Source organism: Gorilla gorilla, chromosome 22 (assembly GCF_029281585.2).
Source record: "Gorilla gorilla gorilla isolate KB3781 chromosome 22, NHGRI_mGorGor1-v2.1_pri, whole genome shotgun sequence".
In the NCBI taxonomy this organism is placed as follows: Eukaryota; Metazoa; Chordata; class Mammalia; order Primates; family Hominidae; genus Gorilla; species Gorilla gorilla.
The window spans coordinates 27623367-27642445 of NC_073246.2; the positions used below are offsets into that span (position 1 = coordinate 27623367).

Genomic DNA, 19079 nt, shown 5'->3' on the forward strand with positions numbered 1-19079 from the left:
TTTAATAGAGAACTGATACCATTGCTTGCTAAGTGGAGAGAGGCAGGGGCAGCAGGAAAGATGGCAGCACTTGAACCACGAAGTGATGGAAAGAGCTACTACAGGACATGGGAAGAGAAAACAGAGACTGAGGGAGCTGAGTGTGCAAGGACCAGTAAAAGAGCAAAGGGGCAAAGGCTCCTGAAACAAAGGAGCAAAGGCTGTGTGTTTATCTTTTCAGAATTTAAAAAGATTCTAGAGTTGATAATCCTATAAATGATACCAATTAAGATTTTCCTAGACCCTAAGCTACTTCCTGGTAGTAACTCTGGCTCTTTAAAGGAAATGTTTATTATTTGCTGCTGCAGTGAACTCGCTTGTGACTTAGGAAAGTGCATTAACCCTTTTACCAGGGAGGCCTTCATTTATATAGGTGGTATTTCCTAGGAATTAGAAATACCTAGACTACTGAGTACTACCATGTGCTATAAACTTTAAAAATTGCGCGGCCGGGCGCAGTGGCTCACGCCTGTAATCCCAGCACTTTGGGAGGCCGAGGTGGGCGGATCACGAGGTCAGGAAATCAAGACCATCCTGGCTAACACGGTGAAACCCTGTCTCTACTAAAAATACAAAAGACTTAGCCGGGCATGGTGGCAGGCGCCTGCAGTCCCAGCTACTCGGGAGGCTGAGCCAGGAGAATGGCGTGAACCCGGGAGGCGGAGCTTGCAATGAGTAGAGATCGCGCCACTGCACTCCAGCCTGGGTGACAGAGCCAGACTCCGTCTCAAAAAAAAAAAAAAAAAAATGCATGCTGCCTTCTTAAGTAACAGTGCCCCAAAGCCCACTAAGCCTGATTCATGATGATGAATCAGGCAGTTATCTACAGCTGTCTTCTGGCCTGGAAAATTACTAAGTGCAGCCTCAATTTACAACATCAGGAAAATGCATGAAAACTTGCTTGGGGATACCCTGACCATGTGAAAATAGTAGCTGTAGTCAATCATGGTAGGATTCCTATATCATTATATATTTCCATGACTGTAGATCAACAACAGTTGACTCTGTGACTTTAGTATCTATTACTTTAGATTGAGTCCAGATATTCTGTTTCCTCCAGTAAAATATTCTTATTGAAAGACTTTCTAGGAATACTGATGACAATCTATAAGCAAGCTCTGTGAAGCTAATTACATTTAAAAATAAAAAGTATTTTACTTTTTCATCTTTGATTATAGGAATAGAAGTGGAAGTTTAAAAAAGGGTCATTAAGCTTGAAGCTTTTTTAAAAAAATTCAGTCAATGTAATATTCTATGTCAGTTTAAAATTGTCTGCCTTCCAGCAACGCAGAATCACTATGACAGCGATTATCAAAAAAAAACTTAAAGGCGTGCTGATAACAATTTTAATAATTTTTAAAATGTTTTTGAGACAGAGTCTCGCTCTATTGCCCCGGCTGGAGTGCATTGACGCAGTCTCGGCTCACTGCAACCTCTGCCTCCTAGGTTCAAGTAATTCTCCTGCCTCAGCCTCCAGAGTAGCTGGGACTACAGGCACCTGCCGCCATGCCTGGCAAATTTTTGTATTTTTAGTAGAGACGGGGTTTCTTCATTTTGGCCAGGCTGGTTTTGAACTCCTGACCTCAAGTGATCCGCTCGCCTGGGCCTCCAAAAGTGCTGGGATTACAGCTGTGAGCCACTGTACCCAGCCAATTTTAATGAATTTTGAAAGGAGGATATAATGCTTCATTCCTTTCATCTACAAGTGCACAATAACATTTACAAACAGATCTTCTGATAAACAAGAAAGCAAATTGCTAAAGTGGCTGAATAATAAAGCCTATTGGATGCAGTTACTTAAGCTCTGGCCTCTCAGCAGTCAGCAGGCGCAGTCAGCAGGTCTGAGTGATTTTACACTGAGCAACTGGGCAGAAAAACCTGCTGTCACACTTTGCTATATTTACTTTTCAAATTTATTTTTTCTCAGGGCAGTTGGTAAAAGCCCCAAGGCAAGTCTGAGAGGATACAGATTCACTTTCCTCAGCTAACCTCAACCCTTGAAATAGCTTGTGATGTCAAAGGAATGCACCTGGGTTGAACTAGGGTGGGTTCTTATGTGAGAAATGAACAACAAAGACTCCAGTGTATGGAAGCCAATGACTTCCTTTTAATTACCAGCTATAATATGCTGGAAGATCATTTTGGGTTTAGGCTAACGTATTATTTATATGTAACCTTGGCCCTGAGTTCATGGTGAATATTCTAAAAGCATTCTGGCTTTGAGGAGAGTGACAGATGATTCCATAGAGTGGAAAAAAAGAAAAACAGGAAAACTTTCTCTCCCTCCATCTAGGAGGATCTAAGACAATGACCCTCAAGGTGACCAGGATTACACTCCCTTTCTTCCCTCCCTCCAGCCCTTTCTTCTTTCTTTCCTTCCTTTCTCCCTCTCTCCCTCCCTCTCTTCCTTCCTTTCTCCCTCCCTCCCTCTCTCCCTCCCTCCCTCTCTTCTTTCTTGTCTCCTCTTCTTCCTTTTTGTCTGCCTTCATTCCTTCCAAATATCCTCCAAGGGGATAAAAACTACTGATAAAAATAACGAAGTCTATTATATCAATCTTAGCTTTTGGTTGCTTTGACAGGGATGGGAAGGAGCAAGGGCTGGCTTTTCTTTTCAAATTTAAAAAAATTCTAGAATTGATAGAATTGACAATCCTATAAACCCATACCAATTAAGATTTTCCTAGGCCCTAAGCTACTTCCTGGTAGTAACTGGCTCTTTAAAAGAAGTGTTTATTGTTGGCTGCTGCAGTGAACTCGCTTGTGACTTAGGAAAGTGCATTAACCCTTTTACCAGGGAGGCCTGCCCTTCATTTATAAGTGATGTTTCCTAGGAATTAGAAATACCTAGACTACTTAATACTACCATGTGTTATGAACTTTAAAAAATGCTCACTGCCTTCCTAACTGTACTGCTTTCATGGTTAAAAAAAAAAAAGGAACGTCTCTATGTATTTTATCTTTGTTCTTCTCGTCAAATTAAGCAAAAGTCTAGCTTAAACTCCTTGAAGTCATGGCAGATTTTTAAATTCATAGTAAAGACAAAAAGTCCCAAATTTTTAAAAAGGAAAGACAAACTTAATGCTAAAATTTGAGGGACAGGGTTATTTAAAAAGTCTACTTATAGATCTATGGCTTAAAAAATATATTTTTGCATCCACAAATAGCAATTTAATACTGTTTCCAAACTGGACACTGGAGAATATTCCTGTGAAGCCCGCAATTCTGTTGGATATCGCAGGTGTCCTGGGAAACGAATGCAAGTAGGTAAGCATGAAATATTGGGAGGAACAAATGGTTTGCAATTAGACTGTGAAGTACAGCAGTTGGGGGTACAAGGAGCAAGGAGCAGGAAATGTCTGAGTGACTTGAAGAATAAACAGGAGAGAATGATTAAAATTAACTTGATATGATGTGTTGCAAAGAAGCAAAGATGCTGTTTTTAAGCCATCTCCCAAATAAGCCAAAAATACTTAGTATTGTATTTAACAACTTTTTTTAGTTTTTTAAATAATCGTTTTTAAAATACATTCTTCTAAGTAGTCTTTCTCTCAAATAAAAGCTAAGTATCTTGTAGTCTAAATTGTTGAAGGTCCAGAAGTTTGAATTTCTGATATTTTTAAAATTCAGGAATGTATATCATTGATATTATTCACCAAATTAATTCAGGTGTTGACATTTATAGTCAACGTAGCAGTTATTTAAGTAATCAGAAAGTATCCCTTTCAATGCTGCTTTGACATTATCATTTAAAAAAATTCATCACAACATGTTTAAAAATTAAGGCATTGTTTTCTTTGTTTCCTTTATTCACATACGTCCCCATGGGTTTTTTTTGTTGTTGTTTTGTTTTTGTTTTTGCTTTTTTGAGACAGGGTCTTTGTCTGTTGCCCAAGCTGGAGTGCAGTGTCGTGCTCTCGGCTCACTGCAACCTCTGCCTCCCAGGTTCATGCAATTCTCCTGCCTCAGCCTCCCAAGTAGCTGGGATTACAGGCATGCCCACCGCACCCAGCTAATTTTGGTATTTTTAGTAGAGACAGGGTTTCACCGTGTTGGTCAGGCTGGTCTCGAACTCCTGACCTCAGGTGATCCGCCCACCTCGGCCTCCCAAAGTGCTGGGATTACAGGTGTGAGCCACCGTACCCGGCCTGTCATCATGGTTTTTACCATTACCTTGTCCTACCAGCACTATTTCTGTTTATTTTTCCTTCCATTTAAATGGTCCTGTTTAATTTAAACATCTACCTTTGCCTTCTCTTAAGGAATCATATCCGGGAAGTCATGGTTTTGGTGTGTTAGTTACTTTTTCTTAGCACACAATAAATACATAACGAATAAAATTTAAATGTTTGTTTCTCCACTAGGACCACTTTAATTTGAACATGATTCTCACATATCTACTCTTTCTAAGTACGAGTTAGCTTAAAAGTTAAAATTAGTTTGTTTAATGGGCATCCATTGATCCGAGGTGTTTTGTGTCCTTGGTTGGGACTTACATCTTTTGAAATACATACAAATTCATAAATTCATTTTTTTGGTTTTCTTTGTGAATTATAACTATATTCACATGTAACCAAAATTAGAATATGTTAACTGTCCTAAAGAAACTTTTTCAAAGTGCAGAAAGTAAGGCATGGATTTGTTGGTTGTTTATGGCTGCCTCACTATAAAACTCCAGCGGACTCCACCCACACTGAGCCTTTCAGCAGTTTAGTTCCTTTTCTTTCAGTCAAAATAATGGTACCTTCCTTTTATAAAGACTCTTTTTTTCAAAAAAAAACCCACAAAATATTTTCATACTTAATGTTACATTTTCTCTTCACTGAGGCATAATATGGCTGTATGACTTGCTCAACATCACAGAAAATGGTGAACAGGATGTAAGAAGTTAACTTACTCCTTATCTATTAGTCTTCTGTCTCCCATTTCACTGAAGAAAAATAACATAAAATTCATACTACGACTTAGCACTTACAGAACAAGACAATTTTTTGTCAGTAGTTTCTTTTAGGGTGAATCCTTCCTTCATAGATGTCAAATTCATTGACAAACTACATGACAGTTTTGTTTTTTTTTTTGTCAGATAATAGCCCTTACTTTGAATGCTTCATAGATGTCAGATTTAATGCCTACTACAAAGTAAATAGAAGGCACACTTTGGTTCTCAGGAATTTCACTTACTGATTTGACTTTGCCTAAGATTATGATTACTGTAGATTTTTTTCTCTCTCTGCTCTTTTTAATCCAAGTAAATAAAAAGCTGAATCTTATTGACCTCTCAATACCCAAGCAAACTGAGTTTATACCAAGCAATAATTAATGTTTTCTACTCTGGTCAAATTACTTAACCTTTCAAAAGACTTATCAAGTTTTCTTTTTTAAAAAAATCAATTAATATTTTGGAGGTATTTAAGAAAATTAATAACACACTTGGCATCAGGAAAGAATTTCGAGACCAGAAGTTTTTATGATAAGCAGATTCACTTAAACAGTATCTCTAAAAAGATCATTTCCAAAATGTACATTGCTTTAAAATATTTAAATTATTTTTGAGAAAATGCTATGTAATATTTTCTCTAGGTTATTTAATCATAGGCTAATGAAAACTTGCTTTGTAAAATGGGAACTCTTTGAAGAATTGCTCCTTTAATAAATACATGGGAAGTATCTAAATGGCAGAAGAGTGTGGCTCATAAAATCCTCATGGACAAGATGGAGAAATATGGTCCAAACAATACTTTGGTGGATCCACACGCAGTTGAATCCCATGCTCAGAGAATGTTAATAAATTGTGTTGTATGACAGGAGGTGTCTGCTAGCCTGTTACATAGTTGTTTCCTAAACAAATCCATGTTCATCATGTTATTAATGACTTGAATGAGAGTATTTTTAATAAAATTCTCAATTTGCAGAAATGTTAAGCTTGGAAAGTTAATAATGTAATTATTAGGCAACAGAATCAATCTGAGAAGAAGAAAAAAACTTCACAGTAGTTATTTCCAAACTTGGGTTCAAAAAATCCAGTTGCATTACATTAGAGGACGGATGCCTTAACAGTCATAGGAAAAGCCTCAGAGAATTTAATTCATTTTTCATAAATGGGATGACAGTTTAGTTGCATATATGTATATGACTGTGTATGTGTGTATACACCCATATACATATAATTGTATATTTACACCCATATAATTCAAGAAGGAACGTATTTCTTACACTTAGTTTTATAGAATAACAATGACATGTGCTTTTTTTTAAGAGACAGTCTCGCTCTGTCACCCAGACTGGAGAGAAGTAGTGCAATCATAGTTCACTATAATCTCAAACTCCTAGGCTCAAGTGATCCTCCAACCTCAGCCTCCTGAGTAGCTGGGACTCCAGGAATGCACCACCATACCCGGATAATTATTTTTATTTTTTTATTTTTTAGAGATGGATTCTTGCTATGTTGCCTAGGCTGGTCTCAAATTCCTAGCCTCAAGCAGTCCTCCCACCTCAGCCTCCTGAGTAGTTGGGATTACAGGCATGAGCTAACATGCCCGGCACCATGTGTTTTCTTTGATGTTGAGTTTTTCATTATTTGTGAAATTGACACAGTTGATGATGTAGGAGAATTTTAAGTAAGATGTGGGGTAGGGAGTGGCAGTAGAATACTTGAACTCATTGAACTTCAAAGATTGCTTCCAGTCTTTTAATCCTGTGAATTATTACACATCTCCAAATGAATGCAAAAGAATACATTTTATTTTTTAATCTGAGAAGTTTTTAAAATTTAGTATTTTTCCCAAGCTTAAGTTCTGTTAATATTTTTAATCAATTTTGAACCATGTCTTAGAAGTGAGTTAGTTGAACAGGCTTCACAATCGTTAAAGTATGCTTTATGATACAGCTGCAAAGGGGATCTTTTTTTGAACCTTTCCAATTTAATGACTGCATCTGTCCGTGTAATCCACATATATTTATGTGTAATTTATTTTACATTCCAGATGATCTCAACATAAGTGGCATCATAGCAGCTGTAGTAGTTGTGGCCTTAGTGATTTCCGTTTGTGGCCTTGGTGTATGCTATGCTCAGAGGAAAGGCTACTTTTCAAGTAAGTGAATTTCACCCTTCTTTGGCAGATAACTTTCTATGGCTATGGAGTTTATTTATGAGATACTGTTTCTCCTAGGAAGTTGTTTTTTTGTTTTTTTGTTTGTTTGTTTGTTTTTCAGACAGAGTCTTGCTCTGTTGCCCAGGCTGGAGTGCAGTGGTGGCAAAATCTCCACTCAATACAACCTCCACCTCCCAGGTTCAAGTGATTCTCATGTCTCAGCCTCCCAAATAGCTGGGATTACAAGTGTGCACCAACACACCCAGCTCATCTTTGTGTTTTTAGTACAGATGGGGTTTCGCTATGTTGGCCAGGCTGGTCTCGAACTCCTGGCCTCAAGTGATCTGCCCGCCTTGGCCTTCCAAAGTGCTGGGATTACGGGTGTGAGCTATTGTGCCCGGCCCTCTCCTAGCAAGTTTTAACAAACTCTGGAGAATATTGTTCATTTATTTTCTGCTATAGAAAATGTTCAGGATGACATGCAGGTGGCTTATGAAACACCTTGGCAAACCTAGGGAGAAAAGGCAGAACTGCCTAGTTGCACATTCCAGGGAGCACCACAGAATATGCAAGAGGCATCCTTGGAGTGGTGCAGCGCAGCGAGACAGAGATATTCAATGTGAACGGATATTTATAGTATCTTTGCATGTTTTTAAGATTTTTTTTTTTTTTTTTTTTGAGACGGAGTCTCGCTGTGTCGCCCAGGCTGGAGTGCAGTAGCGCAATTTCGGCTCACTGCAAGCTCCACCTCCCAGGTTCACACCATTCTCCTGCCTCAGCCTCCCGAGTAGCTGGGACTACAGGCACCTGCCACCACACCTGGCTAATTTTTGTATTTTTAGTAGAGACGGGGTTTCATCGTGTTAGCCAGGATGGTCTTAATCTCCTGACCTCCTGATCCACCCACCTTGGCCTCCTAAAGTGCTGGGATAACAGGTGTGAGCCACTGCGCCCAGCCAAGATATTTTTATTTTAAGTTAGGAATTGTATATCTCAAGATATAAGTTGATTTCAAATTCTTTAAGAAATTTCATTGAAATAAATAAGTGAAATATTTCATCATTGTAGAACAGTGAAATGTTGAATGTTAAATTTAGGACAACTGTATTTAGAAGAGAATTGTTCAGTTGGGTGTGGTGGCTCATGCCTGTAATCCTACCACTTTGGGAGTCTGAGGCGGGAGGATTACTTGAGGTCAGGAGTTCGAGACCAGCCTGGCCAACATGGTGAAACCCCGTCTCTACTAAAAATACAAAAATTAGCCAGGAGTGGTGACGTGCACCTGTAGTCCCAGCTACTGAGGAGGCTGAAGCAGAAGAATCACTTGAACCTGGGAGGTGGAGGTTGCAGTGAGCCAAGATCGTGCCACTCCACTCCAGCCTGGGTGACAGAGCAAGACTCCATCTCAAAAAAACAACAAAAAAAGAGAATTGTTCAGTCAAAAATAGAAACCTATCGTATTTATGAGAGCTACTTCTGTACACAGTTTTGAATTCTTCAAATTTAGACCTCTTGTAACTTCACACCTCCATTTGATGATGCAATAGGTTTGATGTAAATGGGTGAGATTTAAAAATGTTTTATTCTCTTAATGCATTTCTTCACTCCCTCTTTAATATTATTGGAGAGCTCAGAAGCTGCAGCATTCTATCAGGGCCACTGGCAATAGTGTATAAAATAAAATTCTTAATTGAATTATAAATTTATAGCATATACAAGTTCTAGACCCATTGTTTTACAGCGAACATTAATTTCGGAATTTAGATTTTTAAAACAATTTTTTTTTTTTTTTTTGAGACAGGGTCTCACTCTGTCACCCATGCCTGGTGCAGTGGTGTGATCAAGGCTCACTGCAGCCTTGACTTTCCGGGCTCAAGCAGTCCTCCCACCTCAGCCTTCTCAAGTAGCTGGGACTACAGGCACATACCACCACGCCTGGCTAATTTTCTTTTATTTTTTGTGGAGACAGGTTCTTGCTCTGTTGTTCAGGCTGGTATTGAACTCCTGGGATCAAGCAATCTTCCCATCCCAACCTCCCAAAATGCTAGGATTACAGGTGTGAGCCACCACTCTTGGCCTTTAAAAATATATTTTATGCCAAAACAAAACTTAAATATAAAATGTGTTCCTAATAATACCTACAACTAGGTATTATGTCTCATAAAATGTTTCCGTGGACATGGATTCAAAGAGATGCCCTATAATTAAGAATAACTGGGCTGGGTGTGGTGGCTCACACTTGCATTCCCAACACTTTGGGAGGCCGAGGCGGGAGGATCACTTGAGTCCAGGACTTCACGACCAGCCTGGGAAACACAGGGAGACCCTTTCTTTACAAAAAATAAAAAATAAGCCAGGCATCGTTGCACAGGCCTTTAGTTCCAGCTACTCAGGAGGCTAAAGTAGGAGGATTGCTTGAGCACAGAAAGTCGAGGCTGCAGTGAGTTGTAATCTCACCACTGCACTCCAAGCTGGATAACAGAGCAAGACACTGACCAAACAAACAAAAAGAGCGGCTCTGTCAATTAATACTTGTTCAGTGCTTCAATTTAGCCCACTTTAATGTAACTTTATGAATTGAATCCAGCTGTGGCCCCCTGCTGGTCATCAGTGAAAGTACAGACAAATAAGATTACTCTTTCAAAACTCTTGTCATCTTTATCTATAGCCTAAAATAATACCGGTCTGAGTTTTTTTTAATGAGGAGTTAGTAAAAAAAATTTCCTAAAATACTGACTTAATTAAAAGTTGACTTGAATATTAGGAGTTCGTTACCTAAGAATGTTACTCTGATTTTCATCTAGCAGAAAAATCTATCCAAGAGAAGCATATTCTTAATATATGTTTAGGGCAGAGGTTGGTAGACTACTATCTGTGGACCAAATCTGCCCTCCCCGCCTATTTTTCTGTGGCCTATGAACAAAAATGGCTTTACAGATGAACATTTACAATCTATTTGATGATAGGGCCCGCTGACTTTGAACCCCAGTTAAGAGAAATGTTATCTTCCCCAAAAGCATTCAATTTCTCTAACTAGTAGGCCTGTTTTTCAAGACTTTTATTATTGTTATTATTATTATATTTTTATTTTATCCATAAAAATGTTTGGAAATTTGTTTGCTCTCTTGTTACTTAAGTACCTATATAGTATCCTCTTGGCCCCAAAGCCTAAAATGGTTGCTGTATGGCTCTTTACCAAAAAAGCTTGCCAACTCTTAATTTAGAAGGTATAAACGTCAGCAAGTGAAGATTAAAATTAATAAGAATAAATTAAACCCAAACTCATTTTTATATGAATCTGTATCATACCATAATAACCCTTGCATTAATGATATATACTTATTCTTTTGTAGAAGAAACTTCCTTCCAGTAAGTATACTTTCCTACAATGCATGTCTTTCTCCTATGTCAACTAATTTTCTATTAATCATCTGTTTAAAGTCAAAAGAGAGAAGTTGGGTTATTTGTGTAGGTTTACTCTCACAAGAAGTTACTTAAGTTTATCAAGAAATACATCTGTATTAGGCTGTTCTTGCATTGCTATAAGAAAATACCCAAGACTGGGTAGTTTATTTTAAAAAGAGGTTTAATTGGCTCACGGTTCTGCAGGCTGTACAATCCTGGCACCAACACTGCTTGGCTTTTGGGGAGGCCTCAGGAAGCTTTTTACTCATGGCTGAAGGCAAAGCGGGAGCAGGCACGTCACATGGCAAAAGCAGGAGCAAGGTTGGGGAGGTGCCACATACTTTTAAACAACCAGATCTCAAGAAAACTCAGTCACTATTCTGAGGACAGCATCAAGGGGGCGGTACTAAACCATTCATGAGAAATCCGCCCCCATGATCTAATCAGCTCCAGCAAACCCCACCTCCAACATTGGGGATTACAATTCAACATAAGATTTGGGCAAGGCAAATATCCAGACTCTATCAACATCCCACTTCACACTTCATACCTACTTGTAAATGATAGTACAGAGAGAATGATGATTACCCAGACAAGAAATATGGTCACTAATTTGATTTCATAGGCATTTGTATAAACTAACTTAAAAAAAATTTACTGTATTTTGCTAAATTGAAAATTTTCAAATAAAATTTTAGTTAACAGTCATTTTTTATATTAATTGAATACCAATTTTGTGCCTAACACTGTTCTAAGGAATGGGGATACAGCAGTGAACAAAACAGGCCAAAAACCCCACAAAACTCTGCCTTATGGAGCTTACATTCTAGTAGAGAAAGGCAGAAAATAAACAGGTAATACTATATAGTATATCAGATAGGGCTATTATGGAGAAAAATAAAACAAATAAGAGAATATACAATACAAAGGGTAGGAGTAGAGATTCTAATTTCAAATAGGGTGGTCAGAAAGGATCTCACTAAGTGATTTTTGAGAAAGGCCTGAAGAGGGTGAGGAAGCAAGTTGTGCAAATAACCATGAGAAGAGCGTTCGGGCAGAGGGGAGAGAGCAAATTGAAAGATCCTGAGGCCAGGCAAGCCTAGAATATCTGAGGGATGTCAGCGGGACCAGGGTGGCTGGAACAGAGTGAGAGAAACAGAGGAGATGAGCATACAAAAGTAGCGGTGGGGGCAGATTGTATGGAGTCCCTTTTAGGCAGTTGTGAGGACTCTGGCTTTGGTCTGAGTAAGATAGAAAGTCACTGGAGGGCTTTAAGCAGAGGAGTGGTGTCATCTTAATTTTTCAAAACTCACACTGGCTTCTCTGTTAAGAATAAACTATGAGATGACAAAACGTGGAAGCAGGGAGATCAGTTAGCAAACTACCACACTAAGTGAGGCAAGAGAAAATGGTGGCTGGTACCAAAGCAGTGTTGGAGATGCTGAGAAGTGACAGTGTTTTGGATATAATGTTTTAATAACTTGCTGATCTGTTGAATGTGGGCTGTGAGAGAAACAGAGAAATCGAAGGTGGCTTCAAGGTTATGAGAAGGATGGAATTACCATTTACGGAAGTGTGGAAGATTTTAAGAGGAGAGTTTGGGAGTGGTGATGGGAATAAGTGGAGAGGTTGGAGTGTCTGGAATTTTAATATTTGATATGCTTATTTGATTCCAAGTAGAGGTAATCAGTAACTGAATATTCAAAATCTAGAGTTTGGGGAAATAACTGGAAATAGAATTGTAGGAGTCATTGGTACATGAAATATGGATGAGCTCCCCAAAGCCCTGTAGTTTGTGTGTACTTGTTTTATGACTGTCGTTCTTGTATGTACAGATCTGGCAGACCCAACTTTGGCTCTATGGGCGTAGAGAGAAGATGGATGACAAACTATCTGAGGCTATGGCAGCTGGGAGTGGAGAAGATATACTGAAGCCATGGCTTCAGACAGTTTGTCATCTCCTAATTCCTTTGAAGAATCAGCTGCCATTGACTTCCTGTTCCCAGATTTCTGGCTCAATCCTGGTCTCTCAGTCTCGTAAGATCCTAATACAAGTCTAGGTTGAAGTTCAGATTATCAAGAATTAGCAGTAATAAAGCCAGTGAGTTCAGAAGGGCAGGGTAGCTGGAAAGTGTTGCTACTTCCCATCCCTAACCTCCAGGTGATTGTGAGGACTTCTGCTTTTATTGAGTGACACAAAAATTGGAAGGTTTTGAGCAGAGGGGAGACATCATCTTACGTAAGTGGGAAGGGTGACATAGCTGCAGTGAGGGAGGTTATTCTTCTATCAGTATCTCTAGCAAATCAAGTAGTAATCTGGTGGGGAATAACTTCATTCCTAGACATATGCCCTCACATTCATTAAATCTGGGGCCTTCAAAATATGTTGAATAATGAAATGGATGACTGGAACACTAGTCACCATGTAAAACTTTTTCCATGGAAAAATAAATAAATTTTGAGATTATAATAGTCAAGCTTTCAAAATATTAAATGTTAATATATTAAATTAAAAGTTAGTAAGTCTCTGGTTTGTGTATTCCACAAAAATCTTTAGTATACTAGCCACAAGCTACATTTACGTGCACAAGGCTTCACACTGATGTTTTGTTGCATGACTTTCTCTGTGAATATTGTCTGTAAATATAAGAAATTCAGTAAGAATTGTCTTTTTTTCTACCTAAGATATATGTTCATGTTCTTGCTGAGAAAATGTATGGAAGTAAAATTAACTAAAAGAGCATATGTGTTCCAGATTGGAAGTGATAATGTAGTAAATATTGTCTTTTATATTCCACAAACAGGAAGAGTAATTCTTCATCTAAAGCCACGACAATGAGTGAAAATGTGAGTATCTTTAAAGCATATTTATAGAAAGAATATGTTTGGGGAATAGGGCAGGGAAATGAAGTAATTATATGGACTTTGTGAATTTTCACTTTTAATACACTTTGCACCAGTGTCTATCACTGGTGTTTAAAAGGAGCTAAGAAGATGTTAGCTTCTGTACCCTGTCTAGGATGGCATGATAAAGATACCTGGCATTTCCAATAGCAGAAGTGATCTTTAATCATATCATTATTTGTTTCATGGTATTTTCTATAATTAGTCTGCCTTCTTAGTATCACTAGGTCTGGCATTATCAGCTCTCTTTGACAGATGAGTAAATTAAAACACAGTTCTTACAGGGTAACAGTGGTGGAGCTGGGACCCAGGCTCTTTTCTTCCCTGTAGCTTGACCAAGCAGAGTGGTTCCAGCAGAGCTGTGGTTCTAGGACTCACCTTTGGTTATGTGAAGCACTTGGAACATTTTAGGGCTATGCAATGTCTTAGTCATTTGGGCTGCTATAACAAAAATACCATACACTGGGTAATTTACAAACAACAAATTTATTTTCAGTTTTGGAGGCCAGGAAGTCCACAATCAAGGCACCAGTAGATTCAATGTCTAGTGAGAGCCTGTTCCTCATAGATGGAGCCTTCCTGCTGTGTCCTCACATAGTAGCAGGGGCAAAACAAGCACCCTCTGGCCTCTTTGGTAAGGGCACTGGCTCCATTCATGAAGGTCCTGCCTTCATCACCTAATCACCTCCTAAAGGCCCCACCTCTTAATAGTATTGCATTAGGGATTAGGTTTCCACATATGAATTTTGGGTGACACAAACATTCAGACCAGAGCACAGAATATCCTGTTATAATTGAAAGGAACATTTCAGAAATGTTTGAAAAGACACAATAATTACCTAACTCAGAGGGTTTGAGGAACATAATTTAGACATTTGGACCCTTTGTAAACACTACATTGATGCAGCAAATACCATTGTTACTCAGATTTTGTAGCTCTTTGGATGGATATTCAGCCTTCTGGATGATTTTCTCAGGAATATAGTGGGTTGGGGCAGGGGGAGTTCCTATGGTTTTAGAGGCCTAAGTCGTTTCTTGAGAAACAAAGCATGGGTTCTCAGAAATGCTTTACTCATCTATGGCAGGAATTCTGTCAGATTTCTTCTCAGTAGAGTCTGGGGGGTGGGGTGGGGTGGGGGAGCCTGGACATCAGTATTTTAAATGCTTACCCACTTCTCTGTAAAAATTTCATTTTCAAAAACTGTTCCAGAAACTATTACAGAATTCACCTTATTTTGTGGTTTACTACACTGAAAGCTTACTGATGTTTAATTACGGGACAAGAAACTTTGTTCCCACCATTTTTGTGCCTAAAATTTATGGAAAGTCTTTGTTTCTGCAATTTACACAAAGTACTCTTGGAGTGTGGAATCGAATACTCCCATCCCTCCAAACAGTATGAAGCACACTGTGGCTAAACTGAATGAACAAAAGCCATTTATTTTTTCTTTGCCTTCCTCTCAGTTGCCCTTATCAACTAAGAGCTAGAGTCCCCTTCAGTTCTCTTGTGCCCTACCACAGGGTTTCTCAACCTCAGCACTACTGATATTTTGGGCCACATCATTCTTTGGTGTAAGGTGCTGTCCTGTACATCATAGGATGCGTAGCCACAGGCCTGGCCTCCGACACCAGATGCCGGGGCATCCTCCTAACAGGATTTATCTGCCTCTGCCTTCCAGTCCTACCTCTTTACTCTCTAGGCAAAGCTTCAGAGTACCTTGTCTGCTAGGAGTTAGTTAATTCCCCATAAAACAAGTTTAATTAAATATATACTGGTTTTGGCCAGGTGCAGTGGCTCACGCCTGTAATCCCAGCACTTTGGAAGGCCGTGGCGGGCGGATCACGAGGTCAGGAGTTCTAGACCAGTCTGGCCGATATGGTGAAACCCCATCTCTACTAAAATACAAAAATTAGCTGGGCGTGGTGGCGTGTGCCTGCAGTTCCAGCTGCTTGGGAGACAGGAGAATCACTTGAACCCGGGAGGCGGAGGTTGCAGTGAGCTGAGATCACGCCACTGCAGTCCAGCCTGGGTAACAGAGCAAGACTCCATCTCAAAAAATAAAATAAATAAATAAATAAATACTGGTTTTTACCTGTAAAATTCTTACAATAAATATAGCTTGATATTCATAAGATTTATGTTTCTTTAAATATGAATATATTTAAACCTGTTTTTTCTTTCTTTTCCTAGGATTTCAAGCACACAAAATCCTTTATAATTTAAAGACTCCACTTTTGAGATACACCAAAGCCACCGTTGTTACACAAGTTATTAAACTATTATAAAACTCTGCTTTGTCTGACATTTGCAAAGAGGTACACGAGGAAATGGAATTGGTATTTCATTTTAATTTTCATGACTACTAACTCACCTGAACTTGCTATTTTAAACAAATAGTTCTGTCGACACCTAAAATATAATCTGGCTTCTTGTGTCTGGACTAAGTTAAAAGAATCAAAATACTTTGTAATGTTCTGGGCTTTGGGAAATGTTAACCACGTCCTAACTTCTAGAGAACGTTACTAAAATGTAACATACTGATTGTGAACTCAATCCACAGGTCATGAAAATATAAATCAGACTCTGCACGAGAGTCTGATTTAGGGGGTCCAACAAATACTCTGACAGGTGCAAAAGGAACCTCTGGTCTCATTTCTGCCAGAATCCTCTTTTCTCCCCTAATATCATCCTTATTCCGATGCTCATTCATCACTAACACACCCACAGAAAGGAGGAAGCGGGATGGGTGTTATGCCCAACGATTTGCACTTTGTGTTTACTTCCATTCCTGGGAACTAAAGGCAACATCAAAAGAAATGCCTAATGGCTGGCGCCCACAGGTGTGCACCACAGGATTTGCCTGGTGTGTGTCACTGATTTCTTCATTAAACGTAATTTTGATGGTCAAACACAAACCCAAGTGGCTTATTTCACCCCTACTGCTGCTTGCCACTGCTTCCTTCTTGTAAGATTTCTTTGAAGAGGATCAGTGACCTTGACATCAGAACTCACCACTGGAGCCTACATAAGTTTGCAGATACCTTTCCCTGCAGGAGTGGTGACTTCACATCTTTCTGTCTCTAAAAATTGTGCAGTGACATTCCGGGCCAAGTCCCTTGGTCAGGGGTTGACAATTCTGCTTTTGGACAAGGAGGGATGTGGAGGGAAGAAGTAATAGTCTACCAGGAAAATGAGATGAAAAAGCTCAGTATGACTCCCTGCATCTGGTACCCCTCTTGATACACAGTGGGCACATGAGCAATGGCTCAAACGAAAAGTGGATCTAATGTGGGTTTCTCAACCGATGAACCACAAAAGCCTCCAGCTACTATTACAATGTGAAAATTCCAATGATCCATTTACCAGAGCAATTAGACTATGTTAAAAATTCATATCATTTGTAACTTCTTTTAATTACTGAATTGATATTAAAAACAAAATATGGCTAGGGCATGTCCTGTTCTTCTGGGCAAATGTGGATGAAAAGGTCACTTGCTACCTTTGACAACTATGAACATGGTTAATCTTCTTTCTTTCTTTTTTTTTTGAGACGGAGTCTCACTCTGTCGCCCAGGCTGGAGTACAGTGGCACAATCTTGGCTCACTGCAACCTCTGCCTCCCCTCCGCCTCCCAGATTCAAGCAATTCTCCTGCCTCAGCCTCCCAAGTAGCTGAGATTATAGGCATGTACCACCACGCCTGGCTAATTTTTGTATTTTAGTAGAGAAGGGTTTCACCATGTTGGCCAGGCTGGTCTCAAACTTCTGACCTCAAATGATCCACCCCCATCAGCCTCCCAAAGTGCTGGGATTATAGGCGTGAGCCACCGCACTGGGCAGGTTAATCTTCTTTCAAAAGAGTCTGCTCTTTCTACCCAATTGGCGAAGCAAATCCCCAGGATTCACCGAACAAATGGATTAAGCACCCACTGAGTGCCTAGCATGTGCGTGGACACCAGGCCACCAGGAAGATGCTCCCCCTTTGACTTGTCTATGACATTCTATGTCTCTCACCAGATCCCTTCCTGGAGGTCGGGCTTCTGTAACATGGCTCTGCCCCCAAAATAAAATTTTCACCACATGAGTCAGGGATGGGCAAACATTTTCTGTAAAGAGCCAGAAAGTAGATATTTTAAGTCATAAGGTCCCTGTTAACAACTACTTGACTCTGCCATTGTAGCACAAAGGCAGCCACAGACAAAACAAGCAAGTGGTCATGTCTGTGTTCCAATAAGACTTTATTTACAAAAACAGCAGGCACAGACAAGATTTGGCCCACAGGCATAGATTCCCAACTCATGGTGGTGAAGGACAGAAAAAAACACCTGTCTACAAGCTTTCGTAAGAAATCAGGCTAAATGTTACCTATGTTTTGGTTGGAAGATTTCTTTGGTTTGAGGAATGCTTTCCTCTTGCATTGGCATGCCAAGAGGATAGATGACTCTGAAAGACGCCTCTTCAGACATACCTGTCATCACACAAGATCAACTTCTTCAGTTTAAATGACACAAATCCATATTGTGGAGGGAAAATATGTAGTGCCTTAGCTTCACTAATAGTTGTAAAACTTCTTTTTAAGACATCAAAGGCTAGAGGATTCATTTTATGCAGTGCGAACATCTAATAACACTCTCTGTGTCAAATATATATTGTACATTACCTTAAACTATTGTAATAGCTAGGTAAAAATCCTTGTATAAAAGAATGCTTTCCCCCACACAAAGGGCACAGTATTGAGCACTAATTTCCTATTAAAAGTATATATATGTATCTGTGGGTCACTGGTGTCCAGACTTGTATTTCCATTTGTGTTTACTTGAGGAACTTGAACACTAACAACTGGTAAAATCCCACTGTAATTCTTACAGCATTTTGACTTTATTTTCCTGCAGTGAATTGTGTTGTGTAAAGATTAGGGCTTTACAATCTTATTAGCAAGCTTTGTTTTGTTTTAATTATTGTTGCTGTTGTAACTAGATTTAATTTATTTTTAGTTGGAGGTTTGACCTAAGTCTGGACCAATTGATTGCTTTTCAATACAACTTTGCAAAGAACTTCCTTTTTCCACAGGTGGCTTTGTTTGATTGAAGTCTACACTAATAAAAATAGCTGAACTTGTTAAACTTTTTAGCCCCATATACAGTGCAGGGAAAGAGTCATCCACCTATTGTTATTCATAAAACCCAGGAAACTACACCCTCTTACCTTCTGTAGCTACAAGGCTAGCTGCTGGTTAGCTGCTTAAGATTAGAATGTCATCATCTCTGTTTGGATGGCTGCCAACTTCTCAAATGCTGAGAAAAATGCTCTGAAAATAAAAAGCAACAACTATTTATTGAACACTTTATATATGTCAGAGGTGGGGATGGATGGGGGTGAGGATGTATAAAATCTCATTCATCTCAGCGATACTATAAAGTGGGTAATGTCATTTTGCAGATGAGGAAACAAGAGTTACTGACTTGTCAAGTTCATGGAGCTGAGGAGTGAGGAATCAGGGTCTGTGGGGACCCAGATCAGTCTGATCCAGGATGTTTCACACACCATGTTTTTCTCTACCCCCAGCATGACTTCCTTTTAAATTCTTTGTTGTTATTGTTGAGATGGGGTTTTGCTCTGTCACCCAGGCTGGAGTTCAGTGCC

The 19079-nt window shown here is 39.3% G+C and overlaps 1 protein-coding gene across 3 annotated transcripts in view; it reads left to right on the top strand.

Annotated features, from left to right (window-relative positions):
- Positions 1-15729, top strand: part of JAM2 (junctional adhesion molecule 2) — a 75591-nt gene extending 59862 nt beyond the window's left edge. The window contains exons 6-10 of one of the 3 annotated variants that reach the window (XM_063702780.1): positions 3204-3303; positions 7020-7127; positions 10481-10496; positions 13337-13379; positions 15223-15569. In XM_063702780.1, the coding sequence (XP_063558850.1) occupies positions 3204-3303; positions 7020-7127; positions 10481-10496; positions 13337-13379; positions 15223-15297 (342 nt within the window). In that variant the 3' untranslated portion in view covers positions 15298-15569. Of the gene's footprint in view, positions 1-3203; positions 3304-7019; positions 7128-10480; positions 10497-13336; positions 13380-15222; positions 15570-15627 lie in introns of those variants that run through there. The other 2 variants (XM_004062620.5, XM_055373960.2) reach the window with 2 other exon arrangements.
- The last annotated feature ends 3350 nt before the right edge of the window (positions 15730-19079 follow it).